The following is a 21892-nucleotide window of genomic DNA, read 5'->3' on the forward strand; positions in this document are numbered from 1 at the left end:
GAGACAAATTCTTCCACTTTCGCGCCCCGTGTTCCATCCGCTGAAACGCTTTTCCCACCTCCTTTTTCTGCCAGGGCAGGTGCTCATCCGAGCCCTTTTTCCTCCCAATTTTCCTTGGACTGGCTCACATGGGATATTTGATGTTTCCCGAGCCCTGGGCTGGAAACGGGACTTTAAACCTGCTCCTGGGCTGAGCTCTGGGACCACATCTCCGTTTCCTCACACCCAGCCCAGCAGGTGCAATTCCAGGGTGGAACAGCCCTGGGATGGGCTGCATTGGTGGGCCGAGGGGTTTGGATTGCTCTGGGGACTGTTCCGTGTGGAAGAGCAGCAATTCCCAGCACCTTCTGCTCCTGTGTTCTCCTCTCCCCAGAGCACCTGCCCTGGGCTCTCAGCTCTCTGAGACATCCCAGATCACAGAATCACAGAATCACAGAATGTGTAGGTTGGAAGAGACCTTCAAGATCACCAAGTCCAACCCAGCCCTAACACCTCAACTAGGTCATGGCATCGAGTGCCACATCCAGTTTCCTTTTAAACACACCCAGGGATGGTGACTCCACCACCTCCCCAAGCAGACTATTCCGGTATTTAATCACTCTTCCCGTGAAAAACTTCTTCCTAATATCCAACCTGTATTTCCCTTGACTCAGCTCAAGACTGTGTCCTCTGGTTCTGTCAGTGCTGCCTGGAGAAAGAGACCAACCCCAGCTGTCTACAACCACCCTGCAGGGAGTTGTGGAGAGTGACCAGGTCACCCCTGAGTCTCCTTTTCTCCAGGATAAACAATCCCAGATCCCGCAGCTGTTCCCCATATGGCTTGTGTTCCAAATCCCTCACCAGCCTTGTTGCCTCCTCTGGATGCATTCGAGCATCTCAAAGTCCTTCTGAAACTGAGGGGACAGAGCTGGACACAGCACTCAGTGTCCATCCTAAACTGAGACACCAGAGCTGGACACAGCACTCAGTGTCCATCCTAAACTGAGATCCCAGAGCTGGACACAGCACTCAGTGTCCATCCTAAACTGAGATCCCAGAGCTGGACACAGCACTCAGTGTCCATCCTAAACTGAGACACCAGAGCTGGACACAGCACTCAGTGTCCATCCTAAACTGAGATCCCAGAGCTGGACACAGCACTCAGTGTCCATCCTAAACTGAGACACCAGAGCTGGACACAGCACTCAGTGTCCATCCTAAACTGAGACCCCAGAGCTGGACACAGCACTCAGTGTCCATCCTAAACTGAGACACCAGAGCTGGACACAGCACTCAGTGTCCATCCTAAACTGAGATCCCAGAGCTGGACACAGCACTCAGTGTCCATCCTAAACTGAGATCCCAGAGCTGGACACAGCACTCAGTGTCCATCCTAAACTGAGGCACCAGAGCTGGACACAGCACTCAGTGTCCATCCTAAACTGAGATCCCAGAGCTGGACACAGCACTCAGTGTCCATCCTAAACTGAGATCCCAGAGCTGGACACAGCACTCAGTGTCCATCCTAAACTGAGATCCCAGAGCTGGACACAGCACTCAGTGTCCATCCTAAACTGAGATCCCAGAGCTGGACACAGCACTCAGTGTCCATCCTAAACTGAGACACCAGAGCTGGACACAGCACTCAGTGTCCATCCTAAACTGAGACACCCAGAACTGGACACAGCACTCAGTGTCCATCCTAAACTGAGATCCCAGAGCTGGACACAGCACTCAGTGTCCATCCTAAACTGAGGCACCAGAGCTGGACACAGCACTCAGTGTCCATCCTAAACTGAGACACCAGAGCTGGACACAGCACTCAGTGTCCATCCTAAACTGAGATCCCAGAGCTGGACACAGCACTCAGTGTCCATCCTAAACTGAGACACCAGAGCTGGACACAGCACTCAGTGTCCATCCTAAACTGAGATCCCAGAGCTGGACACAGCACTCAGTGTCCATCCTAAACTGAGATCCCAGAGCTGGACACAGCACTCAGTGTCCATCCTAAACTGAGACACCAGAGCTGGACACAGCACTCAGTGTCCATCCTAAACTGAGACCCCAGAGCTGGACACAGCACTCAGTGTCCATCCTAAACTGAGACACCAGAGCTGGACACAGCACTCAGTGTCCATCCTAAACTGAGACACCAGAGCTGGACACAGCACTCAGTGTCCATCCTAAACTGAGACACCAGAGCTGGACACAGCACTCAGTGTCCATCCTAAACTGAGACACCAGAGCTGGACACAGCACTCAGTGTCCATCCTAAACTGAGATCCCAGAGCTGGACACAGCACTCAGTGTCCATCCTAAACTGAGATCCCAGAGCTGGACACAGCACTCAGTGTCCATCCTAAACTGAGATCCCAGAGCTGGACACAGCACTCAGTGTCCATCCTAAACTGAGATCCCAGAGCTGGACACAGCACTCAGTGTCCATCCTAAACTGAGACACCAAAGCTGGACACAGCACTCAGTGTCCATCCTAAACTGAGACACCAGAGCTGGACACAGCACTCAGTGTCCATCCTAAACTGAGATCCCAGAGCTGGACACAGCACTCAGTGTCCATCCTAAACTGAGACACCAGAGCTGGACACAGCACTCAGTGTCCATCCTAAACTGAGATCCCAGAGCTGGACACAGCACTCAGTGTCCATCCTAAACTGAGATCCCAGAGCTGGACACAGCACTCAGTGTCCATCCTAAACTGAGACACCAGAGCTGGACACAGCACTCAGTGTCCATCCTAAACTGAGACACCAAAGTTGGACACAGCACTCAAGGTGTGGCCTGGCCAGTGCTGAGTACAGAACGAGCTGATCTTTGGGGTCCCTTCCAACCCAAACCAACCCGCGGTTCCACAGTTCTGTGAGAATGACCGAAACCTGAGAGGAGCAGATCCTAATCCACAATCCATCTCTTCCAGATCGGCCCTGGGGGAAAATCAGACCTGCCCCCAATCGACGGCCCCACGGACATGGACCGAGGCCCCATCCTGCCCGTGCCTCTGGGAATTCGGCCGGTGCTGAGCAGATACAGAGTGGAGGTAACCAATATCCATGTGGGGGGCATGGCCTGGGGCAGGAGAGCATCTCCAAGGGTGTTGGAAGGGCAGGAGGGAGGTGGGAGTCAAAGGATCTGTCCGTGGTGGCCGGGCCGGGAACCAGGCTGCAGCATCCCTAAAAAAAACCAGCAGGGAATTGGATCATTCCTCGCTGTCAGACCTGGGCAGGACAGCGAGTGAGCGGCACCTGGGCTGAGATGCAGCTCAGGGAATGTTAAAGATGAGCATGGAGCTGGATCGTCTGCCCCCAAAGCAACCCCATAGCTCAGGTGTTCTGTACCCCACCAACCTCAGGCCTCTCATGCATCCATGGATATCTGAAGGGGGATTTTGTATCCAAAATAGTGTGGGCACAACCCAGGGAAGTGCCCGTCCCCTGTGCTGGCACTGCTGGGGCACCTCCAGGGCTGGGGGCAGCTCTGGGCCCCTCCTGACAACAGAGACCTGCAGGGGCTGGAGCGTGTCCAGGGCAGGGAATGGAGCCCCAGGAGAGGCTGAGGAGCTGGGAAAGGGGCTGAACCTGGAGAAAAGGAGGCTCAGGGGGGACCTGGTGGCTCCGCACAACTCCCGGACAGGACGGGACAGCCGGGGGGTCGGGCTCTGCTCCCAGGGAACAGGGACAGGACAAGGGGAAATGGCCTCGGGCTGGGCCAGGGCAGGCTCAGGTGGGACAGCAGCAGGAATTTCTCCCTGGAAAGGGTGGTCAGACCTTGGAACTGCCCAGGGAGGTTTGGAGTTTCATCCCTGGAGGTGTCCAAGGAATTCCTGGATGTGGCACTCAGTGCCCTGGGCTGGGGAGAAGGTGGGGATCAGTCACAGGTTGGACTCGATGATCCTGGAGGGCTTTCCCACACGATTCCATGGTTCTGTGATGTGTCCCATGAGGACCCCTGACCCTTTGGAGGTCCTGGTGGGCATCTGTGACCCAGGAACTGCCCACAGGGATGTTCAGGACACATCTCAGCCCCGGGTGAAGGTGTCTCTGCTCAGCTGAGGCGCCACTGGCCAGGTCTCCAAAGGGATCTCGGCTCCTGGTTTTCCAAACATTTGCATCATGATAAATTAGTTGCGTTCCTCACAGTTTTGAAACTGGGGAATGAGGAGGTGGGGGGAAAAAAATCTCCATTTTGGGGAATTTTGGATGGCGGCAGTCTGTTATCCCAGGAAGGGACGGGGAAGTTTCCCAAGGAAAATTAATTCCTTTGGGAAAAAGCCACGGCAGCGCTGGCTCCAGAGCCACCACGGATGGACAGAGCTGGTCTGCGGGTTCCTGTGGGAAACCAAGGCACAGAAAATTCCCCAAACCTTGTGCTTGCGGGTCAAATCATAGAAAAGAACACAGGGTTTGATCTGAGACTTTAGAAAAGGCTTCCAAATTTAGAGACCAGAAGCCAGAACGTGGATTTATGGTTTAACCTGTCAAGCTGGGTAGTGGAAAGTTCTTGAGTTTAAAGGTTAGTCACAGAAGCAGTTACAAAAGTAATAAGAAGTTTTAAAGTGCAAGTACTGTACGTTTGTATGTCACTGCGTGATTAGGAAGGTCCGCACTGCGGAAAAAACATATAAAACAAAATGACTAGCAATTAGTTTAAAGACAAACACAATCTTTGCGGTAGTAGTTTGTTGGCTAATAAATCTTTTAAAGGCTTTGTGATTAGAGATCTTGTGACCACTGACGAATACTACGAATGTTCTCACCCTTCAATGGGACTGGGGAAGATAACAGCAATAAATCATGATTTAACACGACTCTCAGTGGTCCCATCTCCCTCAATAATCCTGAGAGATTCCCAGGAAAAGGTCAGGAAGGGAGAAAGGCAGGAAAATGGGTGTCCAGGGCAGCAGGCTGGAGACTTTGGGCTGCGGGGTGTTGGGAGGAGACACCTCAGGGATCCACCACTGCCCTGAGATGACACTGGCAGTGGGATCCCTCTCCACGGAGATCCAGCTCCCAGGGATCATCCCTCTTCCGTTTACACATATCCTCCTCCTCCTCTTCCTCCTGCCCTAGATCTTATTCTGGGGGCTCCGGGACCTGAAGAGAGTGAACCTGGCCCAGGTGGACCGGCCCCGTGTGGACATCGAGTGTGCCGGGAAGGGCGTCCAGTCTGCCCTGATCCAGAACTACAAGAAAAACCCCAACTTCAGCACTTTGGTCAAGTGGTTCGAGGTGGTGAGTGCGGCCCTTCCCTCCCATCCCTCAGACGGAACCCGGAGTTTCAGGAGCCCACCATGGCTCCGAGCCCTTTGCTCCAGTTTTCCCAAAGTAATGGAGCACATGGACAGCATTCCTTTACTTGAGGGTTCCCAAGACGCATTTAGCTGGAAAAGCTCTGGACTTCTTCCTCCAGCATGATCCCACTTCTGGTCCCTACTGCCCTTCCCAGCATGATCCCATTACGAATTCCTAATGTTTTTCCTGGTATGATCTCATTCTTCATCCCTAGTGGCCTTCCCAGCATGATCCATTCCTCATCCCAACTGGGCTTCCCAGTATGATCCCACTCTTATTCCCATAGCCCTTCCCAGAATGATCCCATTCCTCATCCCTACCAATTTTCCCAGTATGATCCCATTCCTAATCCCTATGGCCCTTCCCAGCACGATCCCATTCCTAAACCCTACTGCCCTTCCCCTGATGATCCCATTCCTAATCCCTACTGCCCTTCCCATCATTATCCCATTCCTCATCCCTACTGCCATTCCCATCATGATCCATTACTAACCCGTACTGCCCTTCCCAACATGATCCCAGTTCTGGTCCCTACTGGCATTCCCAGCATGATCCCATTCCTAATCCCTACTGCCCTTCCCAGTACCATTCCACTCCTAACCCTACTGCCTATCCCAGCACAATCCCATTCCTCATCCCTACTGCCCTTCCCAGCACGATCCCATTCCCCATCTCTACTGGTCTTCCCAGCACGATCCCATTCCTCATCCCTACTGCCCTTCCCAGCATGATCCCATTCCCCATCTCTACTGGTCTTCCCAGCACGATCCCATTCCTAATCCCTAATGTTTTTCCCATCATGATCGCACTCCTAATCCCTATTGGCCTTCCTAACATGATCCCATTCCTAATCCCGACTGCCTATCCCTCTACGATCCCACTCCTAATCCTACTGTCCTTCCCAGCACGATCCCATTCCTCATCCCTACTGCCCTTCCCAGCACGATCCCATTCCTCATCCCTACTGCCCTTCCCAGCATGATCCCATTCCTCATCCCTACTGCCCTTCCCAGCACGATCCCATTCCTCATCCCTACTGCCCTTCCCAGCACGATCCCATTCCTAATCCCTACTGCTTATCCCAGTACAATCCCACTCCTAATCCTCCTGCCCTTCCCAACACAATCCCATTCCTAACCCCCTCCTGCCCTTCCCAACCTCCCAAACCAGACGCTCCCAGTCCCGGATATCCATCCCTCCCCTCCTTCCCAGGACCTTCCGGAGAACGAGCTGCTGCACCCGCCGCTGAACATCCGCGTGGTGGACTGCCGCGCCTTCGGCCGCTACACGCTGGTGGGCTCCCACACCGTCAGCTCCCTGCGCAGGTTCATCTACCGCCCGCCCGACAGGAAAGCCCAGCACTGGAACATGGCAGGTACCAGGACTGGGACACGGGGACCCACTCCGGGACACCTGCGGGGAGGTGTTGCCTTTTTATCTTCTTTTTGGTAGAGTCGGGGTTGAATGCGCGAGACGGTGTTTCTTGTTCGGACTCAGGTGTTTATTAGCTCTTATCTAAATTACAGTCTCACAGACCGTGAGTTCTACAGCACTTCAAGCTCACAAACTAAAAACGAAACCCTCCTACCCCTCTCTCTCCAAGGCCTTTTAAGGATAAACTGTCCAACTGTGAAATGACACCACAATTATTTTTACTTTTAACCCCGTTACCAACCACCCCTGGCCCGCAATGCGGATTTTTCTACCCAATTACAAAATCCCACCCAGACCCATGGAGAAGAAGGTGAAAAAGAAGGACTCAGCCTCTGCCCTAAATCCTCCATCCTGCTTCATGTATATATTACTATATTCTAAACCCTTAAATTCTAATTTTTCCGATTCTTTTTTTTTGATATCACACACTTCTATTCAAACTCCACACCCATAATCCCAGCACTGTCACTCAGTTTTGGAAGCCTGTTCCGCGGCCTCAGGTCAAATGCAGTGTTTTCTTGGGCGTCAGTGCCTGTGAGCACAGAAAGTCTGGAATTCTCAGTGCCCAGGGATCCAACAAAGAGGGAGGTGGGATGGGCTGTGAGGACCATGTGATAGTCGGCTAACCCGCAGAACTTCTGGTTTTGGGTCCAGCCTTATCCAGAACTCCGAGAGAAACCCCAACTCCAGCACTCCAGTGGTTCCGAGTGGTGAATCCCCTCTTCCCTCTGAGCCCTCAGTTGGAACCCCAGAATTCCTGGAGCCCAAACCGTGGCTCTGAGCACTTTGCTGTGGTTTCCTCACAGGGACGAGGAGCCACTGGGTACAACCCACGATTTTCTGTGGACTTTTTGATCTCTGAGTCTTGCCCAGCTCCCCAACTTCCACTAAGACAGGGAAGGTTCACCTCCAACATCTCACCTGAGCTCTGTTTCTGGCCTCAATCCTGCAGGATCTCACCTGAACTCTCAACTTCTGGCCTGAATTCACTTGAAATCTCACTTCCTAGCCTGAATCCTGCAGGATCTCACCTGAACTCTCAGTTTCTGGCCTGAATCCTGTGGGATCTCACCTGAACTCTCAGTTTCTGGCCTGAATCCTGTGGGATCTCACCTCAGTTCTCAGTTTCTGGCCTGAATCCTGTAGGATCTCACCTGAACTCTTGGTTTCTCCTCTCCACTGTCCCTCTCCCTTGTTCTTTCTCCTTTTCTGTCCTCTCTCCAGCCAAACATCTCAACGGGTACCTGGCCATGACCAGCAGGGCCCGTCGCTCTCGCCCCACAGGGGAGATCGTTGTCAACATGGAGCCCGAGGTTCCCATCAAGAAGATGGAGACGATGGTGAAGCTGGAAGCTGTGAGTATCCGTGTGGCAGCACCTCTTTCCTCGTGGAATTGCCGATTTCTGGGGGATTTCAGCCCAAACTGGACGTCGGGCTGTGTCACGATGAGTGTGCCTGTGCTCGCTCTTTGTGCCCAGAATGGGAATTTCAACTCCTTCTCCCACCCTCGAGCTTCCTCCGCAGAAAAAGACCAGATTCCTGCCAAGGTGCTCCCAGGGCTGGAGCCCCTTTGGAGCCAGGCTGGGAGAGCTGGGGGTGCTCACCTGGAGAGGAGAAGGACCCAGGGAGAGCTCAGAGCCCCTGCCAGGGCCTAAAGGGGCTCCAGGAGAGCTGCAGAGGGACTGGGGACAAGGCATGGAGGGTCAGGACACAGGGAATGGCTTCCCACTGCCAGAGGGCAGGGCTGGATGGGATATTGGAAAGAATTCCTGGCTGGGAGGGTGGGGAGGGGCTGGGCTGGAATTCCCAGAGCAGCTGTGGCTGCCCCTGGATCCCTGGCAGTGCCCAAGGCCAGGTTGGACATTGGGCTTGGAGCACCTGGGACAGTGGGAGGTGTCCCTGCCCATGGCAGGGGGTGGGATGGGATGAGCTTTGAGGTCCCTCCCCACCCAAACCATCCTGGGAACGATGATTTGCACTCAGCCGAGGGTGTGTCCTTAACCTGCTCTCCCTCTCCCTGTTCCCTTCCATCCCGGGCGGCAGAATTCCGATGCGGTGGTGAAGGTGGACGTGGTAAGTGATGGATTTTCTCTGAATTCCTGCTTCCAACTCTCTGCTCCCTCTCCAGCCCTTCCATGCCACTTCCAGCAGGCCAGGCACCCTCCCCAGCCCAAGCCAGGCAAGGACAACACCCCTCTGCCCCACAACAGACACACAACAGCGCTGTCCCCTCAAGGGATGTGGCCTCATTCCTGCAGCTTGGGAAGCTCTTTTGGGCAGGGACTTCTCATCCCAGTTGTCCCAGGAGGAGCCGGGCAGGCAGTGCCCCGTGGGAGGGATGTGTGAGGTATTCCCACCACAGCCAGCTACCAGCTGGGAAAGGTTCCCTCGCTCCACCAAGTGGGCCCAAGGGGATTCGCTGGGGCACAGTCTGACTCTTGCCACGGAAGATTCCAGAGATGTAATCTGGGAAATCCTGGGAAATGCATGGACAAATAGGACGATGGAAATCTGGAGGTGTCGTGGGACTGCCGGATGATCTCTGGGAGTCTCCAAGGCCAGGTTAGATGGGGCTCGGAACAACCTGGAACAGCGGAAGGTGGCCAGGATTGGAACCGGGTGAGCGTCGCCAGACGGACATGAACAGAAGGACGCTCACACAGTTAGGGCAAAAAAGAAGGAAGTTTATTTTGGGGTTAGGGTTTAAATAGGTTTTGGAGTTCGATCAGCGACTGGGCCATGAGGTTGACCCCTCTCTGACCCCACTGCTCAAACTAGAACTCCGTCACGGGGAGGAACGCGAAAACAATTCACTTTGTTTGCGTTACAATGCATGAGAACCCCAGTCCGAGAATGCAACCATCGGAAGGCTGAAAAAATCAGGGCGACAGATGAGCTTTAAGGTCCCTTCCCACCCCGACCATTCCGCGATTCTGGCACTATCTCCACAGCCTTTGTCACCCTTGGTTGTTCTGTGCCTCAGTTTCTGTGGCTGTAAAAGGGAGAAAATTCACGAGGCCCCCAAGCCCGGGGGTTCTCCCTCCTCATCAACCTTTGCACTTCCAGAAACGATTCTCTTTCACCTGATCCCTCCCCTTCCCTGCCTGTGCTTCCCTTCAGACCGAGGAAGAGAAGGAGAAAAAGAAGAAGAAGAAGAAAGGAGGAGGAGGAGGAGGAGGAGGAAGCGGGGAGGAAGTGGAGGAGGAGGAGCCGGATGAGAGCATGTTGGACTGGTGGTCCAAGTACTTCGCCTCCATCGAGACGATGAAGGAGGTGGGCGAGGAGCAGCGGCGAGGGGTATCCCGGGGGGATTATTCCCTAATTCCAGCTCCTTCCAAAGCCTTGGGGCTGCGCTTCATCCCGCGACTGTTGTGGAATCCCAAATTTGTCCAGGCTGAAAAAACCCTTGGAGCCCATAGAGTCCAACCATTCCCTGTCACTGCCAAGGTCACCACTGCCCCCAGGTGCCACATCCACACGGCTCCAAATCCCTCCAGGGATGGGGAATCCACCACTGCCCCCGGGGCAGCTTTTCCAGGAAAACTTTGTTCCTAATATCCAGTGTCTTCCTTCCTCCCCCAGCAACTCCGGCAGCAGGAAGCAGCCGCGGCAGAAGCGGAGGAGAAGGAAGAGATGGAGATGGGAGAGGGTAAGGCTGGGAGGGAAAGAGGGAACATGGCAGGGGAAGGTGGGGCCAGGATTCCTCTTGGTGCTGGGACATCCCTTTGGGAATCTGCCGCAGCTCTCCGGCCAAACCGGACACTCCCAGCGTTGTTTTCCCAAAAAAAAGTCGATTTTTGTGGGTGTTTTTCCCTGCATGTTGAACTCCTTGTCTGCTGTCCTAACCCAGGCACAATTACACAATACGCAACTTAGGGAAAGTTCTCTCACCTAATTTATCCGATTTTAAAACTTACGCGATTTTATATATTATACATTATTTTTCACCTATTACCATTTTATAAAACGATGCCTGATTTATTATAACTGATTTTAACTCATACGATTTTATATATTACACAATATTTTTCACTTATTATCATTTCATAAAACGAATGCCCTAAATGTGTTTTTCTCTGAAGAAAGTCGAGTCCGTAGGTCAGGTGGGCTTCTGACCTTGCCAAAATTTGGGGGAGACTAATTTTGTCCCAAAAATTATGCTGGCCAAAAATCTTGGGACTGGTTAGTCAAGGGTGACTTTGTCCACCTGGCCATGCCACCAGCAGGGCTGGGAGGGGTATCCTTGAGGAATTCCATCCTTGCTCTCCATATGCTCCATGATAGGGGGTTGTTGTGCCCAGGTGATGCAAAATCCTTCAGCTGAGTAAAATTCTGAGCCCGGTTTCTTTTGGAAGATCAATCTTTAGATCCCGATAAAAATGAGGTCTTGCTGAGCTTGGAGATGACCCTGAGCACGTTCTCCTGGGCTTTCACTGGTGTCCTCCATGGTTTTCTTTCTGTCTCTTTAAAATGATCCATTTCCTTTGGCTCTCCCACTCCTTCCCCCTTTCCTCGTCCATGTGATGTTTTCCCATCTCCCTGCTCCCATCCCTGGATAGCATCGGGCCCTCATGAAAGCTGGCAGAGGCACCAAGGGACAGGGATTGCAGAGTTTCCTTTGAATCCACCTTTTCCAGCAGCCTCTTCCCGTGGGAAATGGGTTTGTAGGGAATTCGCAAAGCCTGACAGAAGGCTCACACAGTCTTGTGCATCTGTGTGCAAACTCTGAGATTAGAAATGCTGACTTAGGTTAGAAATGCCATGGGATAGGACAGACATTGCTGAGAGAATAATTGAACTGGAAATAAATTTCAAATTATGACCTTGCAAAGAGACCAGATATTTTTGACAAATAGAACTACGAAAGATATATTGTAGTAGGACCCACGAGCGGTATTTCAATTGATGATTTATTTAGAAGCACTGGCAGCATTGTGTGGCAAAAGCTGATAGACCTAGAAATTCTTAGAATGCTTTGTAATTAGGAAATAATTTGGCTTCTGATTGCGATGACGTCAATTGTAACATCTGTATTGTCTCACCCTTCCCAAGAGACTGAAAATGGAATAAAGTCTTTTTAAATGCCTCTCAGGAGCCCCATCACTGGGTCAGGAAAAGGGTTTGTCCAACATTTTCCCAGCTCTCCGTGGCCAGTGGTTGCTCCAAATGAGACTCTGGTGACCTGTGGCTGCAGAGGGCCCTGGACAATCCGAGGGCAGCAGCGTCAAGCACCGTCCCCTCCGTATTCCCTGGCTGGGATTCCATTCCCCAGGCTCCATAAAGCAGGAGAAGTCCCTGGTAGGAGGAAGAAAAGCTGCCGAGGGCAGGACCAGGTTTTCTCACAGCTGCCAAAGTGCTCTGTCCATGTTTTGTAGCCCTCCAAGTGATTCCTGCTCAGGTCAGCACTGGAATTCCATGCGCAGAGATCTCCGGGCTCCTGGAAACACCGCGATCCAGAGCCGAGGAAAGACAGGACAGGGCTGGGATGGGACTGGCAGGCAGTGGCAGCTGGCAGCTTTCATGCTCCTCTTCTTCAAAGGACCTTGTCCAAGCCCTGCCACATCTCCCCCACCTCTCCTCACCCTCATTTCCATTCCCTCCCTCCCTCCCTTCTTCCTTTCCGTCTCCTCCCTCCCGGACCCAAAGTGACGCCAAACTTGGTGACTCTCCCATGAAAGGCTCCAAGGCTCAGGCAAAGAACAAGGACAAGGACAAGGACAAGTCCAAGGCACCCAAGGATGACAAGAAAAAGAAGCAGCAGCCTGTCCCTGAGCTCCCCGAGAAGAAGAACAAGCAGAAGATCGATGAGCTCAAGGTACCGGGGGGAAGGGGGGTGCTTCCACGGAAATATGGAATTTTTGGAGTTTGATCAGGGATTGGAGGATGAGGTTGCCACCTTTCTGACCCCACCGGTCAAACTAGATGTCCACCAGTTGTCCCTCTTCCAAAGAGGAATGAACGGTTTTCAAAACATCGCTCTCTGTTTACCTACAAGTCCGTGAGAAATTCCGGCACAAAAACGTAAACATCAGAAGGCTGAAAAAAATCAGAGCGGCAATTTAGGGCGAGTTCTCTCATCCAATCCATCAATTTATACGATTTCATATGTCATACATTTTTTTTCACTTATCATCATTTTATAATACGATGTCCTAAATGTGGTTTTCTCTGAAGGAAGTTGGGTCTGTAGATCAGGTGACCTCGGGACAAAGTTTCCCAGCCTCTCTCCACAGCTGGAAGGAGCCCGAGTGATGAAATCCTGCGTGGGGCCAGCGTATTATAAGCCCCATGAGGGATCACCACACTCTGAGGGTTGACCAGAAATGGCTTAAAAATAATTAGCGGCGCGGTTGATCGGGCGTGTTTCGAAAAAGCAAAAGGTTTTAATTAAAGAGGAAATAAACGATACACAGCAAAAGAACGAAAGCTGTGCACAGTGCAGGGACACCCCTTGCACCTGCTAAGGCACCCCAAAAAAGCCCGGAGAGGCTTTGTGCTCCTTCTTAAGTACACAGCGATCAAGAAAGGGTTTTTTGTGGCAAGTTGTCCAAATGGAAACAGCTACACACGTTGAGGTACGTTCCAAAGATCCAACGGGTGCCCCTGTGCCGGCACCGGGCCAATTACGATGGGAGAAACCCAGAAGTTCCTGGTTCTTCCCCCTTAAAAGTCCTGGGGTGTAACTGAAACTCTTCCTAATATGGAAACATTTACCCGGTTGTGGGGGTGCAACACCCAAAGTCAGGAGAAAAGGGGTTGTCCTGGGATAGGCTCATCCCTGGGGCAGCTTGGAGCTGTCCCAGCCCGAAGGGAGAGTTTTCCTGCCTGAGTGTGGCTGGCCCAGCCAGGATTCAGGACAGGGGTGGGCTCTGGTTCAGCGATCCCAAGGATTTCTCAGGATTCATGTGACCCATGGTTCTGGGGTTCAGACGGGGTTTGGACCCGGATCGTGCACAGAGGGGGAACAGTGGCCCCACCCATTGTTCCAAGATTCCCTTTTCCCAGCCCAGTAATGCTGGAGATCCTTCTCCTTCCTAGAAGAATTAGGAACTGGGAGTGGTGGTGTCCATATTCACAGAATTCCAGGATCACTGAGGCTGGAAAAGCCCTCCCAGCTCATCAAGTCCAAGCTGTGCCCTATCCCCACCTTGTCACCAGCCCAGAGCACTGAGTGCCACATCCAGGCCTTCCTTGGACAACTTCAGGGATGGGGACTCCAAACCTCCCTGGGCAGCCCCTGTCAAGGCCTGACCACCCTTTCCATGGAGAAATTATTCCCAATATCCATCCTGACCCTGCCCTGGCACAGCCCGAGGCCGTTTCCTCTCGTCCTGTCCCTTGCCCCTTCTGAGTTGATCGAGTCCTCACCACATCTTTTGCTCACCTTGCTTTTAATCCCAAATTTCCCCCCTTTTAACTCCCTGTCATCTCAGGTCTTCAACAAAGAGCTGGAAGCAGAGTTCGACAACTTTGAGGACTGGCTGCACACCTTCAACCTGCTCCGGGGGAAGATTGGAGACAACGACGACAACGCGACAGAGGAGGAGCGGATAGTGGGGAGGTTCAAAGTGAGTGGTCAGGAAAGCTGCCTGGGGCTTTTGGGATGGTGTTTTGGGATGGATTTGCTTCCTCGGAGGCCCTGGGTGGCGGGACTCAGTCGGGCCATGCCCTCCCTTGCACCAGGGCTCCATGTGCGTCTACAAAGTGCCACTCCCCGACGATATCACCAAGGAGGCGGGATACGACCCCACCTTTGGGATGTTCCAGGGGATTCCCAGCAACGACCCCATCAACGTGCTGGTCCGAGTCTACATCGTGCGGGTGAGTGGGAATTTGGGGTGTGACAGGCGGGATCTGGCACTCCCTTCCACCCGGACCTGGTCCCGGTGCCGGAGCGATACTGAGATTCAGCTCTGGCACATGAGGACCCAGGATTGTCTTGGTTTGGAAAGACAGGAGCTTCCCAGGGAGAGCCGGAGCTTCCCTTGGAATGGAGAATGTAAACCCCTTTCCCTTCCGAATTATTATTATTTTGAAATTAAGGGGCTTTCAGGCAAAGATATGGGAAGAGGAATAACAGTTCGTTACTAGGAAAATTTAAAAAAAAAAAGTGGTAGTACCAAAAAAAAAAAAAAAAAAAAAAAAAAAGGCAAACAAACAACAAAAAAAGAAAACACTTGTGATAGTCAGAACACGACCTGACACCCTGCTGGTCCGGGTGTTGGTGTCAGGCCAATCAAGTCCTCCTGGAGCGGCAGCTGTGGTTCTGTGGGAGCAGAGATGATCCTGTGGAAGGGCCCAGTGGTGCTGAGATGGGTCTGCTCTTCCTCGGGGAATCCAGTGCACACAGGCTGTGCTGCTGTTCCGAATCTCAGGTTTGATCCAGGTGGGAATGCTGGGCTCCTCCCCCTGGGTGGAGCATCTCCCAGTGGGATGATGGGATTGTATCAGCCCTGCAGCGAGCCTCGATGGCTCATGAACAGCAGATATTCCCTGGAGGGAGGATGGGTCATGGAAGAGATTAAAAAAAACGCCTCTCCAAACGGTTTTAACAGCTGGCAATAGAATACGTGTTTTTGGTTACATCTTGAGTTGCAACCCAAGGCAAGGATGCAGCTTGAGGACTGAAGCAGCTCCTTGGTTATGGAATGGTTTGGGTTGGAAGGCACCTTAAAGTCCCTTCCACTCCACCCCCTGCTGTGGGCAGGGATGCCTCCCACTATCCCAGGTTGTTCAGGGATATCCCAGGATATCCTGAACGCTGTCTCCAGAGCTGTGGACTCCCAGCACTGGGAACAGGAAAGATCCAAGCTGCTGCCAGATCCAGAGACCTCTTTCCAGCCGGTGGGATGGACCGGCATGTCCCGGTGCTTGATTCCCATGGATAGTTTGGATCAGCCCGTACTGTGAGGTGTTGGTCCGTTCCACAGCCATGCCACCACCCTGGTGATGGTTCAGGATGGGAGGGAACGGGAGGAAAAGAGTGGAATGGGATTTGGCAGGATTGAGGAGATCCATCTGAAGGACATGGCATGTCCTTGAACACGGGTTCCGTGATCATCGATGTGATCCAGCCAGTGCATGCTTTTCCCTTTATACATGGAATGTGCTCTGGAAAAAGTCGCTTTCTGACCCCTGAACTGGTCATCCCCCTGTCCCCAAGCGTGAGGTTCTGCAGCCGGGCACTTGGGAGGGATCTCCATCCCACTGGAAACACCTGGGCTGCCCTCTGCCACCACCTTGATCCAGCGTATGGCAAATGGAACCCACTTTTGACTCTGTGTCCCACCAGCCTGCTTCTCCATCCAGAGCTGCTTCCCACTGGGATATGGAGTCTCCCACCCATAGCTGGAATGGTAGACACCAGGTTTGGTCAACCCCAAAACCAGCCAGGACTGGGTTTGATGTGTCCTCACATGGGGCATCTGCTGCTGTGCCACGCTTGGAGGTGGGACTGGAGAGTTTGGGGATCCCCAGCCCCTCCCTGGGGAGGATCCAGCATGGAGAGGACACAAGGGGAAAGGGATGGATGTCTCGGCATCTTGGTCAGGTTCTTGCTGGAGGCGTTTCCTTAGAGTCTCTTTCTTGCCTCTGACGAGATTCCAGAGGTCACTGTGGTGACATCTCAGGACACAGCCAGTTCCGACCTCCCCCTAAATTGCGTTAACCTAATAAAACTTACATGCAGTAAAGCCTGAAATTAACAACATAAACGTAATATCCCTCAAATTTCACAAAACTTAATCTAAACAGGGACAGGGATTTAGACGAGGCAGGAATACCCCGAGTTCAATCCAAGACACCCTGGTGGGACTGGGATTTAGACAAGGCAGAAGAACCCCCAGTTCAATCCAAGACACCCTGTTTCATGCCCGTTCCAATCCCAGACACCCTGTTTGGGGACTGAAGGGGCCGGGTGTTCTCAGGGATGGAGAACGGCCCCATTCCTGAATCCTTGGCTGCTGTGGACTGCACTGACCCATCCCATCTTCTCCCTCCAGGCCACGGACCTCCACCCGGCCGACATCAACGGGAAAGCCGATCCCTACATCGCCATCAAGCTGGGCAAGACGGACATCAAGGACAAGGAGAACTACATCTCCAAGCAGCTGAACCCCGTCTTTGGGAAGTGAGTCTGCGCCTGGAGCTGCCGAGCTGAGCCCGAGCTTGCCAAGCCCTCGGGCCTGCAACTGAGGTGTCCCACGGCTGCTCCCTGAGCTGGAATGACGGGGTTTATCCCTGCAGTGGTTTGAGCGCTCACTAGATTTATTTACTCTTTCTCTGCTGTGAGATAGGATTAGGAGAAAAAGCAAAGCAGGCTCAAAACTCAAAAGGGTATAAAGACCAGGTTTATTAACAAAACTACAAGGGAGAAAAAATTAATAAGAATCAGAATGAAACCCTCCAAACCCTTCCCCTCCCTCCCGCACAACTTTCCTTTCCCTTCTCACGGACAATGTGTAGAGACAAAACTTGGAACCCTTGGTCAGGAAAACCGTGCTGGGGTGGGGGGGATTCAGATTGCCACCGAGGTCATTAACAAGACCACAGCAACGTCTCCACCGACCGGCAAGAAGGAAACACAAACTTTCCTAGGTTCCTTTTGGAGAACGCACATTCCTGAGTACAGCCAGACTGCGAGCCCCCTCTACCAGGTCACCCGCCAGAAGAACTTCCTGGGATTTTTCCCCGATTTTTAACCTGTGTTTTCACAGAGGCGCGTCACCTTTCCAGTGGCTTCACCAGATGTCAGTATTGAAACCCAGCCACTGGCTGGTTTTGCTATAACTTCCCTGGAAAAATCACTTCCGTGCAAAACCAGCTCATCCCCACAGTGTGGATGTCCTTCCAGGATGTCCTTCTTTGCTAGGGCGTGGTCAGTGTAGCACCGGGTGTGTAGGAGACGAACCCGAAATTCATCCGATTAAGGTGAAACATCCACTTAGGAATCGTTGAATTTGAGTGAAAATAAGACACAAACTCAGTTTCAGGGTTGTTGGGCCATCCAGGTTAAGGATTTTCCCTCCTGTTGAGGGCTGCTGGTTGAGTTAAACCCCACCTCAGACGTCCTGCAGTGATGGATGCAAATTGAACACCGTCCGTGGGTCGGAGGGGACACACCTGCCCCACGGGTCTGTCCTGAGTGGCAGCCAGACCCTGCAGCAGCTTTCCTCTTCTTATAAATACGTATTTATAAAGTCGGCTTTTCGCAAATATTAAAATGAAAGCTATATGCATAATGTTAAAATAACTTTGCTTTTGTGAAAAGAGTTCCACTAGCTTTTAAAAATCTATAAGTTTAATAAAAATTAAAAATAGGCGATTAGGAGACATAAGAGCAAACGTTCCAGCTGGGGTGCCTCACCAGAAAGCACACCCTTCTCTTTCAATTACTGTGTTTTAAGGATTGCCGTTTTACATATTCAGTAGATATTAAAACATTCTTTTCAGTTTCAAGTATCCCCAATCATCTTATTCGATAGATTTATTTGTGGGTGGCTCCACCCTGTCTTGGTGACGTGGATCTCGGCTGTTTTTATTTTGATTAAAAAACCAGAAATCTAGCAGCCTTCCTGCAGGGCTGTAAGGTGATGAGCTCTCCCCCATAACTTTTGGCTTGGTCAGTCCAGACGTCACTAAGAAAAAACCCAGTCCTCTTACCACTTATATTGTGTCACAACCACAAAACACCCTCATCACTTTTCTAAATTCCAATAACAAAACATAATACAGTACACTTGCGAAAAGCCAACTTTGTAACGTGCATTTAGACCACTTTTATTTCTGCTGTTAACGAAACTTAGACATGGTAGTATTGACGATTGATGGGGAGACGGGAAGACTGGTTTGGTGATCAGAATTCGATTTTACTCAGGTTTTTCCAAAAGCTTATATATCATTTCAGGAAGGTTAATAATTTCCTCTACAATAATTAAGTTAAAAGATCACACAAACGACTTACGACATGCGCATTTTACAACATCTTCCTTGCAGGGGGTTGATTGAATCTCTCCTCTTCCCGTAAACAGGTTTAATCCCATCTTCTGTAATCTTCAGAGCTCTGTCTGTTCCTGCCGTGGCATCCTGGTTATCAAACCAGCCGCGCTAATTAAGTCTGTCTTACTCTCTGCCTTGTGTATTCCCACACAGTAGTAGCTGATATAGTTACGCATAAATTGTCCGCTTATATCCAATATAAATAATAATAATAATGTCTGAATAATATCCAATAAACACACGATAAAGACCCTGCTACTAATACGCCAATTATCAGCATCTACCATCTGAAAAAGGTATGGACCAAGGCCCAAAGTGGAAGCAATAAACAGACAAACTGAAACCGCAGCCAGGAAACACGCATGCTCTAAAACGGCAGACCCGAGGAGTAGCCAAACTAAACAGTTCCTAGAATACGGAAATTAGTTTATAGAAAAGTGTGAATACACATAATAGTCTATGAAAATGCAACAGGCTGATGAGATGAATAAGGTATTTAAGAAATGTGTCCGAAGACATTTTGTTTTATCTCTGTCTCCTGTTGTCTTTTCATTAAACGTTTTAACTTTTACCGGGAAAGTGAACCTCGTTTTTCACACTCTGCTTCCCCCCTAATCCCAGATCCTTCGACATCGAGGCCACCTTCCCCATGGAGTCCATGCTGACCGTGGCCGTGTACGACTGGGACTTGGTGGGCACCGACGACCTCATCGGTGAGACCAAGATCGACCTGGAGAATCGCTTCTACAGCAAGCACCGGGCCACCTGCGGGGTGTCCCAGACCTACTCCATGTACGGGAAAAGCCTTCCCTGCCCCATCTCCCACCTGGACCCTCCTCTGCCTCACTTTACACCCAGAGCTCCCGCGGGAATCTCCCCCTTTTGTTGCCTGCTGACCCTGGAATGATTTGTTTCGGGAAAAACCTCCAGCCGTCCAATCCTGCCGCGGGCAGGGATAAGTGGAGGAGTCTGTGCTATCCACTGGTTTTGTGACCAGCTTTAGGGACCAGTGGGATGGGTCGTCAGGAGCCCAGGGCAGGAAGGAGGGACTGGAGGGACTGGCGGGACTGGGAAGAGGGGTGAGGTCATGGCTGAAATAGGAGCAGAGCAAACGGGGCGATGCCGAGCATCAGGAACCAAGTGGGATGCACTGGGAATTCCAGGTCTGAGCCGATGCGGGGTGGAAGGTGTTTGCAAAAGGGGCACAGAGGGATCAAGTTTGCTCCAAAATTTCATCTTTGCCGCCTCAAATTCTTTCCCTGGGAATTCTGGGCGCTCTGTGGTGCACTGGGTTGTTTTTTTTTCTGGCAAACGGGGACAAAAGTTTCTTTCTCCTCCCTACCTTTCTTTGGCTGATCTTGCCCTCCTGTTCCCAGCCACGGCTACAACACCTGGCGCGACCCCATGAAGCCCTCCCAAATCCTGTCCAAGCTGTGCAAAGAGGGAAAAGTGGATGGGCCGCACTTCGGGCCAGGGGGGAGAGTGAAAGTTGCCAACAGGGTCTTCACCGGCCCCACGGAGATCGAGGATGAAAACGGTACGGCCCTGTGGGATCATCCCGTGGGATGGAGGCTCTGGAGGGGAGCGGGGGTCGGAGGGGCGGTCTCCTCATCATCCAGGGTTGGAATTTTAGAGCAGTTTGAATCATGGGGTGGTTTGAAATGGATTCCTCTTGGAATCACTCAAGGACATCCACGGACACCCAAAGCCGCCTCTGGAAATGCTCTCCTAGCAGTGCATGTCCAAAGAGCCACGGAGACACCTCACGGCTTTTTCATCGTTTAGGAAATCGTTACCCATGGGAATGCATTCCCAAACAGTGGGAGATGAGGGCTGTGTGCCCAAGGAAGAGGGAGGCAGGCCAGGAGGGGTGAATGAGAGAAGGGAAACATGGTCAGCGGACATGGGGCTGGTTCAGACAGGGAAAACTGAGTGGAGATCTGAACCTCCTACAGGGATTGGAGAGAGGCAAGAGGAGTTGGGAGGTGCCAGCTGAGGGACAAAACATTCCCAAGGGATGGAGGGCATGAGGCAGTTCTCAGAGCACAGATAGAGGCCCCGGGTGTTCTGCTGTCCCTCTCCCAGTTGCCCACTCTCCCCTTTGTCCTCCAGGCCAGAAGAAGCCGACGGACGAGCACCTGGCGCTGGCGGTGCTGCGGCACTGGGAGGACATCCCACGGGCCGGCTGCCGCCTCGTCCCCGAGCACGTGGAGACGCGGCCGCTGCTCAACCCCGACAAGCCGGGCATCGAGCAGGTCTCACATTCCACGGGGCCCAAAGCAGCCCCAACCCACCTCGGGGTGGGCGGGTCACGCCTGGGAGGCCAGCAGAGAAAAATCTCTGGTTGCCCAAATTCCCTCTCCCCTGCGGTCCAGCCCTGGCTAGCAATGGACCTCGGGGGGAAATCTGGGCTAGGATGAAGATAAAAGACAAAAAGGAGCTCTTAATCCTCACGGGACACAGTCCCACAGTTTTAATGTAGAACCTACACCATGGAGCCCAGGAGGAGAAAGAGGCCGAGACCTCCCGTGCGGGGAGTTTTAAGCCCCAGGGAAGAGGGGAGGGGGTCTGGTGACCAATGGGGACTGACCCAGGGGGAGGGGAGAGATAGGGGAAATCAGGTGAGGGAGGTGCAAAGGTTCGTGGGAAGGTGCAGCCAATATTTTGTGTGTGAATATAACAAAAACACCCAGTGCAATACAACAAAAGGGATTGACTACTTAGTGCAACACAGCATCTGGTGTCTCCTGGTCCATCCTCATCCATTTCACATCCCACAGTCCCTCCTGATTCCCCACACCCGGGCACCCGGGAGCGAAATTCCCGACGGATTCCCAAGCAGAAGGGACTGGGAATTCCTGGGCTGCTGCTCACCAAAGGAAGTGCTGGGAATTCCCTGGAGATCCCACAGCTCCTTGAGTCCTGAGGAGGACTCTGAGCCTGTTTTGGGGGAGAGGTCACAGCCCTGTTGAGTAAAGGGGGAAGAGCAGGAATAGAATTGGGCTCTGGTTGTTTTGCAGACCCAATTTTGGTCAGAAATCTCCCAAAATCCAAGCCCAGGCTGCCCCGTTGAGCCTTTGGCAAGTTCCTTGCAGAGGTTGGGAGCAGAGGAGGAAAATCTCCCCTTGGTGCTTGGCTCACCCTGGTGAGGCTGATCCGAGCTCACGTGGAGA

The 21892-nt window shown here is 52.3% G+C and overlaps 1 protein-coding gene across 1 annotated transcript in view; it reads left to right on the top strand.

Annotated features, from left to right (window-relative positions):
- The window catches only part of OTOF (otoferlin), a 99540-nt gene that overhangs the window by 71655 nt on the left and 5993 nt on the right, over positions 1-21892 (top strand). Inside the window, exons 24-37 of the mRNA XM_066180163.1 lie at positions 2918-3037; positions 5067-5228; positions 6501-6663; positions 7947-8077; positions 8766-8795; positions 9843-9995; positions 10305-10371; positions 12401-12537; positions 14156-14290; positions 14406-14543; positions 16724-16851; positions 19341-19511; positions 20096-20256; positions 20832-20974. Of these exons, the coding sequence (XP_066036260.1) occupies positions 2918-3037; positions 5067-5228; positions 6501-6663; positions 7947-8077; positions 8766-8795; positions 9843-9995; positions 10305-10371; positions 12401-12537; positions 14156-14290; positions 14406-14543; positions 16724-16851; positions 19341-19511; positions 20096-20256; positions 20832-20974 (1839 nt within the window). The remainder of the gene's footprint in view (positions 1-2917; positions 3038-5066; positions 5229-6500; positions 6664-7946; positions 8078-8765; positions 8796-9842; positions 9996-10304; positions 10372-12400; positions 12538-14155; positions 14291-14405; positions 14544-16723; positions 16852-19340; positions 19512-20095; positions 20257-20831; positions 20975-21892) is intronic.

This window comes from Chamaea fasciata, unplaced genomic scaffold, assembly GCF_029207755.1.
Source record: "Chamaea fasciata isolate MVZ Bird 193981 ecotype frontalis unplaced genomic scaffold, bChaFas1.0.hap1 SCAF_3, whole genome shotgun sequence".
Classification (NCBI taxonomy): Eukaryota; Metazoa; Chordata; class Aves; order Passeriformes; family Sylviidae; genus Chamaea; species Chamaea fasciata.